At 36.9% G+C, this 12,930-nt stretch overlaps 2 protein-coding genes and 1 non-coding gene across 3 annotated transcripts; all 3 read right to left on the bottom strand.

The window, feature by feature from the left end:
• Positions 1 to 1,102: 1,102 nt before the first annotated feature.
• On the bottom strand, positions 1,103 to 4,316 carry LOC114749608 (protein MULTIPOLAR SPINDLE 1). The gene is given in 10 exon segments (XM_028938130.1): positions 1,103 to 1,521; positions 1,709 to 1,779; positions 2,160 to 2,352; positions 2,582 to 2,741; positions 3,257 to 3,336; positions 3,617 to 3,676; positions 3,766 to 3,865; positions 3,867 to 3,913; positions 4,008 to 4,065; positions 4,151 to 4,316. Coding segments are annotated over 10 exon segments (1,104 nt in total). The 5' UTR covers positions 4,301 to 4,316; the 3' UTR covers positions 1,103 to 1,336.
• Positions 4,317 to 5,658: 1,342 nt separating this feature from the next.
• LOC114749622 (eukaryotic translation initiation factor) lies at positions 5,659 to 11,844 on the bottom strand. Its single transcript, XM_028938144.1, is given in 15 exon segments — positions 5,659 to 7,159; positions 7,236 to 7,288; positions 7,291 to 7,422; positions 7,425 to 7,487; positions 7,584 to 7,784; positions 7,787 to 7,936; positions 8,024 to 8,050; positions 8,052 to 8,112; positions 8,398 to 8,417; positions 8,419 to 8,460; positions 8,462 to 8,497; positions 8,957 to 9,181; positions 9,392 to 9,484; positions 9,965 to 10,036; positions 11,385 to 11,844. Coding segments are annotated over 15 exon segments (2,400 nt in total). The 5' UTR covers positions 11,559 to 11,844; the 3' UTR covers positions 5,659 to 6,108.
• LOC114749641 (small nucleolar RNA snoR103) lies at positions 10,608 to 10,712 on the bottom strand. Its single transcript, XR_003740572.1, has one exon. It is a non-coding gene; the product is annotated as a small nucleolar RNA snoR103 (small nucleolar RNA).
• Positions 11,845 to 12,930: the final 1,086 nt, after the last annotated feature.

The following is a 12,930-nucleotide window of genomic DNA, read 5'->3' as shown; positions in this document are numbered from 1 at the left end:
ATTTTTATGGTTCATTTTTCGTAAGCTCAAAAAATATGGTTGAGTGGAAGAACACCACCTCGAACCACGTTTGGCTTCTGTAAAAGGCAATCGTGGTCCTGGAGGTCACTTTTCTACATTTTGCTTTTGAGAAAAGGCGTCCTGCCACCTGAAACACGCTGCGAATCTACACACGATGTGAAACTTACGTACTATATTGTAGTAAATATAAATGAATATGAAAATTCTTATATACGCATGACGCCATAAATTCAATCTCATTTGTAATTTCGTACCTTTAACACTTACTCTTTTATGTGTCTATGTATACATGTGTATATGAATATCTTAGTACGTCAGTGTTTTATCTCTGAATATATTGGTTAGCTTTGCTTGATTCCCCAGTCTGTCGCAATCAAATCAAGAGAAGATTCGAACAGTAAAGTCAAAACTTGAAAAGAAAAAAAATATCACATCCGGTTTTAAATATAAGATCTAGTTTGTAGTATAATTTTTAATACAAACTAAATCTAAGAATTAGGACAGGAGGTAATAACATTTTTGGGCCAAAACAAGAGAAGGAGCATCTTTTCTAGAGGTTTGGAGTAATGAGAAAGTTGTTTCGCAATTTATTAGTTGACTGTGCTACGAAAAAGATAAACGGTTATTCAAACAAGTGCTGTCCCTAATAGAATCTAATTCTTACACTGATCATGTCAGAGGACTATCTATGCACGCCACCAAGGGTTAATGCATCATGCCATCTATCCATACCAAAGCAAAGCATTACATGAACCAGATGATACCTAAAAGTTTCGCCAAATATAGTATTTCTCTGTGAAAAGAATACATGACCAAACTAAAGTATTATGGTATCCATGCGTGTGGATTAAAAAGAAATAAATCTCTGAAAGATCTGCTTTTATACAAAATGCGATGCCCATGCATAAAGAAGAGAGGCAAAGCCTACGTAAATATGTTATCAAGTATCATGTCTCTTTCTTCCTCCTACCATTTCTTTCTTTTCCTTTTTACCCCTCTGTGAGAATCCTTTTTTCCACAAGTTCTCATATACTTTAAACTTTTTCTAGACCAAGTCGCATCATTATCGTTTTATTATTATTATTTTTTTGGGGGAAAAGTCTACATAAAATAGCAATTCCATCCCCAGTAATCCAATCTACCTCATAGGTGCAATATCAGGCATAACACAATTTGCTAAAATGAATTTTGATGAGTACGAGAAAATAAAAAAGGTGTTGCATGTGACAGCAGCAAACCCTTATACTAACTCGCATGAACAGAAGAAATAGAAAAGGATTTAGCTGATTACTTGCAATTTGCCAACAGATCATACTTAACCGAACAAGGCATTAAAGATGTCCGGTTTAAAGTTCTGAAGAGATGAGGCCTGACTCACTCGTTTTGCCAATTCACCTGTGAGTCGGTCCATATAGAGAACATAAAGTCCGTTTCTGCTTTCCAAGAGTTCTAATGCCTTTCTTGCATGCAGAATTGACGTCACCCAATCTTCGAGGAGAACTGTTAGGTCACAGTCCTTATCAATTATTTCTAATCATTTGAAGAAGCATGCTAGAGGAATATAACAGTTAAGAAATTAGGAAGGGGAAAAAAAAAAGTTCTAGTCTGTGGTTTTTGAAGATTAAGATTCAGAGTAGGAACATAAGCGAGAAAGATAATAAACATGGACAGAGTTTATCAAGCGTACCGTTGTCTAAATCTTCAGCTTTTGACCACTCTAAGAAGTAATCTGACACCAAAAACTCGATAAGCTGGATCCTGTCCTCCAAAAAATAAATCAAATAAATGCATTTATCATGAAAAAACATAATGCCCTTAAATTGTAAAAGACTAATACCTACAGGCTCTCTAGAGCCAGTTAGAAGATTGCTATTGGATTAATTTGCAAATGAAGCTGAACATGAGCCGTAGAATTCATACCAAACTCCACATGTGAATATAGAAATTATATAGAGAAAACAGTTTCAGGTTGACAGAAGCTGTTGGGACAACGTATGAATTCACTTCGTGATTTGATGATATAAGCAAGGCGCGGCACGAGTCCGTAGTGTCCAACAGAATGGCAGAAAATTGGTTCTGAACTATTCGTTATGAATATGGAGATAATGCAGTCTAATGCGTATCTGCGGAAAACTTACATTATGAACATACATTCATGCATATCAGGAAAGCCATCATCAAAAGGATCAGAGAAAAGCAAGCGTTCTGCCAGCACAGAAATTCTCTGAGAAACCGAAAATATTGCTCGCTGACCAATGTACGGCTCAATTCCTAGTTTTCGAATCAAATGCTGAATATAAATCTGTGCATCAGGGCCAGCTCGTTCAGACCCTGAAAGAAAATAGTTTTGAGTAACAAAACAGAGACAGAAAGAAGAAAGGTCCATTACTAGAACGAAACAAACGAATGAGCATAAAATTTTGGCAGTGAAATCGTGGAGAAGAAAGGTCAAAAATGTAAACATTGCGCCCTAATCTGCGGAGTGTATTATAGCATTCATAGTCGATGAAAATGACACTCATGATCCTAGTCCATCCTCAGAGGCTCAAATTAGCAATACCATCTGGTTGCAAGGGAGAACACATCTGCCTCACTAAACGCGTAACTAAGTTGCTGATAATTCCTTCAACAAGTTCCAGATTCCTTCTCATTGACAGAAGATTCTTCAATGAAGCTGCAGAAAAGACGTTCAATATTTCAAGATGGATAAGAAGAAAATAAAGTCAGGGGATACATGTATAAATATGATGATGATGAAAGATGCTGCCCGCAGGATAAACACGCATTCTTTTCCCTAATCAGCTTCTTGCGTCTTGTCTCTTGACTATAAATATAGCCTTATGCTGCTCTCAACTATTCCACCGAGCTTAAGTGCTATCATTAAAACACTCGGTGGATGCCTCCCAATTTGCAGTATAGTAAAACGCAACTTTTTACCTCTCTAAATCTCCCTTGGAGCAATTACATAAAGTCACCATCACTCGCAGGTTTCTTTATACCCCTCTTGGTCCTTACGACGAACGTGACCTAAACCCGTTTTTCGCTCTCCGCCTATTAAAAGTATTTTACACACCATAGTTTTTACCGAAAAATCGATAGCAAAAAATGCAGGATACTTGATCAATACGATATAATGGTGAAGTCAATGAAAATTTCACCGGGGTGAAACCGTGACTCGGCCAAAAAACGGTAAAAAAAAGAGATAAATAGGTAGTAATTAGTAAAGCACACTGACGGGTGAAACGGTCTCGCAGAGCTCCAATAGAAAATCAACGGATGACCTAAGCTGCTCTGTTTCATCCTCGACTGTTGAACCTGCATATGACGTTTTAAAATATAATAAAATAAAATTCTCACCCAGCATGCCAAAACCTGAGTGTCATTATTGTTGTAGAAAACACCGTTCTAGTTACAGACCATAAATTTCAAGCCACGGAAATTCAAATTAAAGCACCAACAAGTCCAAGGGCTAATAATCAAATTCAGATGAGCAGAACAAACAATGGAGCCCGTGACTATTACTATGCATTTTGATAATTGATCATAATTAGTAAAATGATCAAAGAAAATCTACAGCCACAAGTCATTTATGTACCAAATGTTGGTCTTCGCTGACTTGAAGTGCTCACTCTTCTACTTCTTTCCTTAAAGCGCACTACACAAAACAAATATCCAGACATCAATTTGGCCCTCGAGAGCAAGATCATTTAATGTTCATGATGACAATGACGACGACGGCAGAACCTTGTCTGAGAAATCGACGGCGAAGGACGTCGTTGAATCTGCTGACAGAGCTATTCTCAATTTTCTGACCACTCGATTCCCCAACTTTTCGAAGAAATAACACACTTGCAAGATGCACTTTCTGGGAACAGTTCACACTGCGAAGCATCTACATCCAAAACACAGATCCAGCAATGTGAAACACCGTATTTATGCTTGAATGTTTTATGGAGACATGTGTGCGGGTATGAGGGGAAGTGAACCTTGCGCTTCCTTTAGATCTTCTCTAAGCCTCAAAAGCTCTTGTTTCCTCTCCTTCGCCTAAGAATGCCAGCACCGAAGCTACATCAAAATCAGTTTGGTTCCCAGGAAAACACATTGGCGGGAAAATCGAAGGATCTCGAACCTTTTGCTTCCAGCGGAGAGCATCAGATTGTGAAGGATCGAGCGTATTTGGCTCCTTCCTCTTCTCTTGTTGGGCCTTTGATCGAAGAAGGGAGATGGCTATGGCCAGCTTCAGCGATTCATCATCCTTCACGCTTGTGCTTTCCGGCATTTTGGTTTCTGGAAAGATGGAAAAGGCGGGAATTATGGCTTCTGTTTTCCTTTTTATATGGGAAAAGAAAAGTAAACTTCTACAACAACATTTCTTTTTATCTTTAATATTATTAGTCCTAACAAGTAATTAGTAATTTTTCTGTCATTTATTATTATTTTAAAAAATTAAATATAATGCGCTAGTCTTTTGAATTTTTAAACATTTAAAATTTTAATATTGATGTTTTTTGTTAATAAAATTAACAATATTATGGATAAAAAATAAAAAAATATTTTATAAAATTAAGAGATAAAATTAAAACATTGTGTAAAATCTTAAAACCCAAAGTGGATTTTTACCTTTATACTATCTCAGGTCGCAAATGTATAAACTAGTTGGGAAAATTAAATTTCATTTGGAGTATAAGACTACAATATGTTTTATGTGTTTGTCCATCACATTTATTATTATCTAACATTTATTATAATTAAATTATTTATTTGATTTAATCTATCTAAATTAATATACTCCCTCCGGTTCTATTAATAAGCTTCAAATTTAAAAAATAGTGTAATCCATTTTATAAAGTTCAATTTGGCATTTCTCTTAACATTTAATGTATTTTTTTCAATTTTGTCCTTAATTATTTATTCTTTTTTATTATTATACTCTCTCTTATCACTTTTTTTTACACATTCTCTTTTATCTGTTTTTTCATTTATCATAAAAGCATATTTAGAAACAAAACTATATTTTTAATATATTTATTATTTTTAACTAATTTTAACTAGCAATTCATCATTCATAGATTAGTTATTTAAAATTTATACTAAGACAGAGAGCAGTTGGTATATTTAAGAAGAGAATGAATATTTTATTTGGTAAGAATCCACACACACAATAAACAGCAAGTATTTTATATTGTAAAATTTATTTATTATGACATCTTTTTTAATGCGAAGTATATTTTAATTTTAATTATAATTAAAAAACACAACGAAGGTGAAATTGAGAACCATGATTAAGAATGGAGGGAATTGGCAAAAAAAAAAAACATGAAATAAAAGAAAGAATAAAACGACATGCGGAGCCCCCTACTTGTTATTGTTCCCAGCACTGTTCGATAAACCGAGCTATGCCATGAGCATTACAAAAATGAAGATCAAGATTTTCCTCTAAAAAGACTTAGCTCGAGTTGAAGCCATGAACATTTTAGGCCGTTTGCCTCCAATATGATATAGAATCAAAAGAGTTATGAACTGACCAGTTTAACATTACAATACGAAGGAATGAGAGAAATAAGAATACTTTCAGACAGAGATCCATGTATCCGAATGCGCCCCAATAAAATGAGCTCGTGAAGATAACGGACGATATTTATTCAGGCACCAAAACCAAAAAAGAGGATGATATTTATGAACTGACCAGTATAACAATTACTATGTCAGAATTTTCTCAAGGGAAAAAATAAAGACTAATGAAATACAAAAACATTCGGACCCTTGATGGCCTGGGTCACTATTGGAAGTAACACGGCACACGATGAGCCGACAGGGGAAACAAAATCCGTAGCTTTTATGGTTTGACTCTTTTCCTCAATAAACACCTCTAAGACCTCAAAAATAAAACAGCAAAACCAAAAAAACCAAAAATTTACAGCCTTGAGTCCTTAACCAAAGTACCTGATCCTGATTGAGAGGTCCACTGTCATAAAATACTGTAATACAAAAGGCTCTAACTCAATTTGTTGAGGGATAAAGGGGAATTCTTGGAAGACACGTTCCTCCACCTTCAGATAATCATGCAAAGTCGTCAGATGACTTGGGTTACTTGAGCACACTGCGGCAAGCCTCGATATCGGAGGCTTGTGAATCCAAAAGAGCTTGCCCGGATGCGGAACCGATGGTCTTTATTGCAGCATCAAATATGGCTTTCTGGAACCAGTCATCTTCCACCTTCTTAAGGATCTCTGCTACTACCTTAAAATCCAATCCCCCAGCCAAAATTATCTTCCCAATTATCTCACCAAAATTATTCGGTGCTTTAGGTAAATCTATGCCGATGTCATCTAGCATGGAACCAAACAACAAACAGCCAGTCCCTATATCTCTAGCAGTAAGAATCTTCTTAATAAAAAGATACTCAAGAAGATTGGCGACAATATCAACACAGGGTGGACTTTTATCTAGTGCAAGGGAAATAGCCTCCTTAACAAACTCAGGGTGGTAGGATGGGGCCTTTAGTTCTTCCACGCATTGCATTGCCTCATCTAAAAGACGAATACTGAAATATTCTTCCAGAAGAGAGACAGTTTTGCGGCGAAGATCATCAAGGTTCAATTTTGGGGCAGTCTGTGGCTTCTCGAAGGACCCACTGGGGCCAGCTTTCACAGATGTAGGGATTTGAGATGGAGGCTCAGCACCAGAAACAAAGTTTGATGGACGAGAAGGAGGCGCACCACCACCATGCACTAAGGCACTGCTTCTTCCACTTATAAGACCACCACTACCTTGAGGTAATAGCTTTGGGTTCAGGGCTGATGATTTTGAAAGTAAAGGGGACTGACCACGTCCTGCAGCTTGCATGCCTGACATGTCTCCTCTTGGCATTGATCGTGTCCTAGGCATTTCCCAGTTGTCACTATCAATTCCAGGCAGCCCAGGCATCTTCCTGGTTCCTGGCATTCCAGGCATCATACCTCCTGTACCAGGTCGAGCAATTGGAAACCCACCAGGGCTCATACTTCCTTGAACACCAGAAGCTGCAGCACGGTTATTTCTAATGCTTGCAGTAGCACCTGGCCGCAATCCAAGATTCTTTTCCGCTTCTGAATGAATTTCAGTGATGGTTTTCGCTTTCACCTACACAAGTAGTTAGCTATTAAATACTCAGCCAAATCGCAAAAGTGCTATCAGTTGGCATAACATAAAAACATCAAAATTTATTAGCCTACCTCTCTTCACGTCTTGGAACCCAATTATTAGAACGTAAATCTAGAACATCACAATCATGAACATGAACCTCAACCGTGATACGAGTTGGGGGTTTGAGCTCAGTTCTTTCAATCGGCTAAAGTACATGTCATTAATACGCCTTGATTTTTGGCTTTCATCATCAGTTTTACCAATAGTATTGAAAAAAACTGACATATTGCTTCAACATTTTCCTCAACTGGACAGGACTTGCTGTCAGCTCCCAAAAGTTCCTGTTCCAAATAACAGTTAGTTACACTAGGATATATTCCATGCCATAATTTAACAGGAATCATAATACACAGTGAAGGATTAAATCAACGAGGAACCTGAACAATGTGATGGACAATCTTTTCAGGAACCATCTTCTGCTTCAACAGCTCCCCAATTAATCGGATGTTACCAAGAGTACGAAGCTTGACCAGTCTTTCCTTATCCCTACGCTCCATCTCCTGCTCGGGAGCAGTCATCTGCCTCACCTCCTCCCTCAGTTTATCAGCACCTTCAAAAGCCTCCTGGCAGTTATTCAGAGTACTACTCGCTTAAAAGTGATTTCTTTCCCATCAGGCTCATCAGATGGGAATGGAGGCAGCTTTTCATTAAGATCTGAACAAAGAAGAGCATACATGGGGCAAAATGTTGGTTCTAGTACAGCCTTATCAAATATAAGTGAAATGACTCCCTGCATTCCAAAGCGAAAAAAACAATGCAAATCAGTTAAGAACTAGGAGGTGGATAGAATATTCTCTGCAGCCATCAAAGAAAATACCTTCAAGATGTCAGCAGATGTAATTCCCAGAATCAATCAATTGACCCTTCAGGACATCAAATTTCTCAGGCGTAAGCTTGTTTAGAATTCTGCATTAAAACATATGACATTTAGCATAGCATGAGGCTTTTTTAAGGAAGTCAAGACAAATGCAACAGCAAGTAACTGTTGTTTTATATGATCCCACAACTTGAAGCTATCACACCTACTTGTAGACACTATTTTCCAAGGTTACTCATTTAGCCTATTAAGATTTAGAAACGAAAGTCAAAAACTAAGGTAGGCATTGAATATGGAAAAGTTCCACATTTTCCAAGATACAGTCACAGTCTAAAAGACATCCACATTGAACAATTACACACATAACAAATTACCCTTTAACAGTTTTCAAGACAACGATCCTTTTCAGATAGGTTTCCTCTTCCATTGACCGATGGAAACCTCAGCCTTGACTAAAGTTGGAGCAGGTCCTCCCTGAATAGAAAGAGACATCAAGCAATTCATTATGCCATCTCTAATAGGTAGGCAACAAGGGAACGGTATCATAACAACAGGCAATGCAATCTAATGATTTTCCATATTATATGTAACAGCTTTATTTTAAAACAAGACATCATCAAGTAAGTTAAGCGTTAAAAACTTTACAATCTAAAATGGAGTAGGATAGGCTTCAAAAGAACATCACACTACACCCCTACCCCCCATAACCATCAGAATGATGCTGCTATGGCAATTGAATACACTAACATCTCCCCCACCCCTCCCCAGGACAAAACCAATGGACGATCACAACAAAAACTGTCATCCTCAAATGGAGTCAGAAAGAAATTCAACCAAAACAATTCATAAAACTGCATAAAACAGTTTTCCAACAGACACACAAGTATGTTCAGAACCGAGAAGACAACATAAAATGCCAAAGCTTATTCTTACTTGGTTAGAAGAAATCTGTGCCCTTGCAAACTGGGAATTCAGTTGATCCTGCCGATTGAACTGACTAGAATCCTGCTGCCTTGAATCAAACCGATTTCCAAACTCCCTATTTTCTCTCAGGTTTTCCCATGACTTCTCTTCTGCAGAAGCAGGAAGCTGCCCAGACCGCCCACGCCAATCACGGTTGTCTGGCTCAGAGTATCGATTTTGAAATTGTTGTGCAGACTGCATAAAAGGATGCACGCATAAACATAATTTAACAAAATTAGTGCTTATGAATATGAAGTTAAGATTAAATAATATACAGCAGCAGCTCAAATCTCAACATCGGAGAATAGCACAAACAATCAAATTACCAAACAGGATGAACAAGGCCCGGAGTACTCGCAAAAGTTAACAACATAAACAGAAGCCAAAAAAGGGAAGGAAACTCACATTTTCTGCACGGCCCCAGCTTTGATCTTCACCAAAAAGTTCAGTTTCTATATCTTGTTTAATTTTTAAAATATCTTCAGGGATCTCCACAACCTATAAGTAAATTTTCAAACGTCAAACAGCTGGTAATATAAATATCAGTTTTGATGTCAAGACTTAGCTATACAGCACACAAGCACACAGATTTGTGCCACTTCAAAAGCAATTTACTGGAAAGAGGGAAAGAGGAGGGAGAAAATTAACCAACAAGTGTCTGTTCAGGGGCTTATAGAATAACATATATAGGCCAGGGGCCTTCTAGTAAAATAAAATTGCCCAAAAGAAGCTCTTGCTAACCTCTGTTTAACTCTGAGACAAAGGTCTAATCACATACACACACAAGGAGTGTTTACCTAGTGGACGAATGAGAAAAGGACAGCCAAACCCAGACCAATAGATGTGTATTTGTCAAAAGCACAAAGGCATCAATGAAAAAGGCAGCAGATAAATGGAACATAATAAACATTCTCCTCAACAGCAAGAGATGAGAACATTCACAACAGCACTCAATGTACGAAAGCATGTAAGAATTACCTCCCTCAGTTGTAAAAGCTGATCCCTAGTGTATTGCACACGCTCACGACCCTCAAACCGTGAATCTCCAGCCTACAAAATCGAGAAGAATAAGAATAAGAATCGATCAAAATAAACAAGGTTAATCAGTCAATAACAAGAAAATTATAATTGTCCGTAACAGTTAGTAGGATAAAATGAATTGCAATCCTATTAAAGAAGTCATCTCCAATGGTACTTAGTTATATGCTTTTACCACGCATCTAAAAGCACTTTCTTCTATTTTTCAGCCGAGTCCTTTACAGGCACAAAATTATAGGGCAGTAAATGGAGTACAACTTAAAATTGGCATTATACGAATGGATATCTATAATAGATGCATTGGTAATGCCAATAGAATAATTTGATGTGCCAGGTTGCTGAAGACAACTTTTCAGGTTTGCTGTTTTCGCAAGCATTGCCTTCACAACAAGGAAGTAGAAGATTTATCAGCAACCCCTCAAACTAGAACTCCACAGGCAATGTAGTGCCACTCAAGACTATGAAACGTGAATAACCAATTCATGAAGCAGGTCGCCGCAGTGAGAAGACTGCCAACTTCTCAGATTCTACACTCTGCCCTAGGGAGAATTTGTTGCCTCTACCAAAATTTCAAAATATATTCTACTGTATGTGGGACCTTTATGGGCAATCTGAAACTTAATCAAGCCCACCTAAAGCCCACGAGGTTGCTTTTTGTCCATATTTACAGCAGGTACACATACTGAGTGTCCCACCAAGAATTAGGACATTCGTTATCCAGCTTGAGTTTTCTTTACCCAATACTTTTACCGGTCTCAAACAGAATTTCCTACTCCTAACTAAAAATTAGATGATGAATGTCAACGGGGACACAGTAACAAGGGAAGATATAAATCTCAGTGAACTTCTGTGTACTAGGATGTCGCCAAACTATCGTTAAACTTCATAACAGAACACCATGAAACTAGTCACATTCTTCTAAGGGCCAACAAAAATATAAATCTTGAGTAGCAGCGAATGGAAACAACTGCGAACACAATGTTCGCAGGGTACGAACTTGAACATAAGACCTCGCCACCAAAAAAAATTAACATTTAGCCAAAAATCATCTGCAAACCAGAAAATACCACCTTGAGCCCTTGATATTAATTAGACTGCTACGAGATCCAAATCAACATTATAAATTACTAACACCACCTAAAATACGACAATCAAGCATCCTAGCTACATTTCAGAAATCGTTCTGCGCCCACGGCAACACATATAATGACAATCTAGAATCTTTCAATGATAATTCTAGCAACTAAAAAGCAAGCAAGCAGTCGAGAATTTGGAGATATAATCATGAGCGCAGACTTATAAGACCAGCCAAAAAATTGAAAGTCCAGATCCAGCCAAAGGATCGAGATTCAACATATACCTTAATGGAAAAAGAAGGAACACCGCCATGGGGACGGAGGAGAGAAGGATCAGAGGCAAAGGAACCAAAAGCAGGAGAAGCAGAGGAAGCCGATGAGGATGAGAACCTGCTACCGCCGCCGGGACGACCTCCACCAGGCCTCAAGCTAATCACCGTCTGATCACCTTGCTGCATAACTCAGGATCTTTCACTTCAAAATAGAATCTTCGCGTCCCAGATAAGACAGAGTGAATAAAAGAGAAAGAGATAAAATTCAGCGGCGCCAAAAGCTGAACCAGAATGGATTTGGTTTTTTTAGGTTATAAATACTTCAAGAAGATACAAGAATACAGAGATAGAGATTGAATGATAGGTATAGAGATACAGAGATAGATAAAGAGAGAGATTGAGTTCTTCGATGTTTCTCTCTCTTCTGCGAGAAGGCGCAGAGAAGAGAAGAGCGTGAGGCCGATGAGGCGAGGGTGAAAGGAAACCCTTCTTAGGGGAGGAAGAAGGATTTTCACGGAAAATAATAATACCAAAAATAAATAAATTGAAAAATAAATTACCTATTGATCTGCATGTGATATATTTTCAGTTATATCAGTGATCTTATCGACTTATCACGTTTCTTTAAAATAAGATAATTCCTGAATATAAATTATCCCACTTGCTACGGATATTTGATATTTCATGACTTTACTTCCATACTTCACGAACTAATGTGCCAGGGAAGGTCCAACAAAAAGAAAAATCAATCTTTTGTTGCCTATAGTTTTGATTAGTTTGTAACCCATATCTTATATTTTGATTCAGTACAATTCAGTTCTTATAGTTTTGATTTTATTATAACTCATTCTTTATACTTTGACTTAATGTAACTCCGTTCCTGGAGTTTTAACTAAATTATATGTAACTCAGTACAATTTAATTTGTTACAACTTGGTTTCTATAGTTTTACCCATTTCATAACTTAGTCCTGTGTAAAATGATAGGGTTTAGGCATAATAGGCAAATTATAATTTAGTCTCACAAAGACTAAATTTTAAAATGGATAAAATTATAGAGACAGGGTGTGGAACTAAATTATAAAATAGATAAAACTATAATGACCGAGTTACAGTGAATCCAGTTTTAGGAATTGAATTACAACTAAGTCAAAGCTATAAAAAATAAGTTGTGTCGAGTCGAGATATAAAAATAAAAAAGTTACAATTGAATCAAAACTAAAGAAAAGAAAAGATTAATTGTCCCAAAAAAACAATGTGCTACCCCATTCCACTTTCACTACTTGCCTCATTTGACCTTAAAAGAGAGTGAATTATTCCTTATTTATTAGCATGAGCAAATGTGAAATATTTATCCACAGTAAATTTAAGAAATATTTCTCTAATTCTAAATATAAAACTCATTTTATAATATAAATTATATTACAAAATAAGTTTTATATTTAGATCAAAAGAAAGTCATAAGATTGAAGTTGAAAAGGGAAAATGAAGAACCAATTGAATAAATGTACTCATTGAAATTATTACGATTGTAATTCTTTTTTTCTTTTTTAATAGAC

The sequence above is a fragment of the Neltuma alba genome, unplaced genomic scaffold, assembly GCF_004799145.2.
Source record: "Neltuma alba isolate B1F8T4 unplaced genomic scaffold, ASM479914v2 tig00006103_pilon, whole genome shotgun sequence".
Taxonomy (NCBI): domain Eukaryota; kingdom Viridiplantae; phylum Streptophyta; class Magnoliopsida; order Fabales; family Fabaceae; genus Neltuma; species Neltuma alba.
Note: the sequence above shows the minus strand (reverse complement) of the source record. Positions and strands in the feature narration are given on the sequence as shown.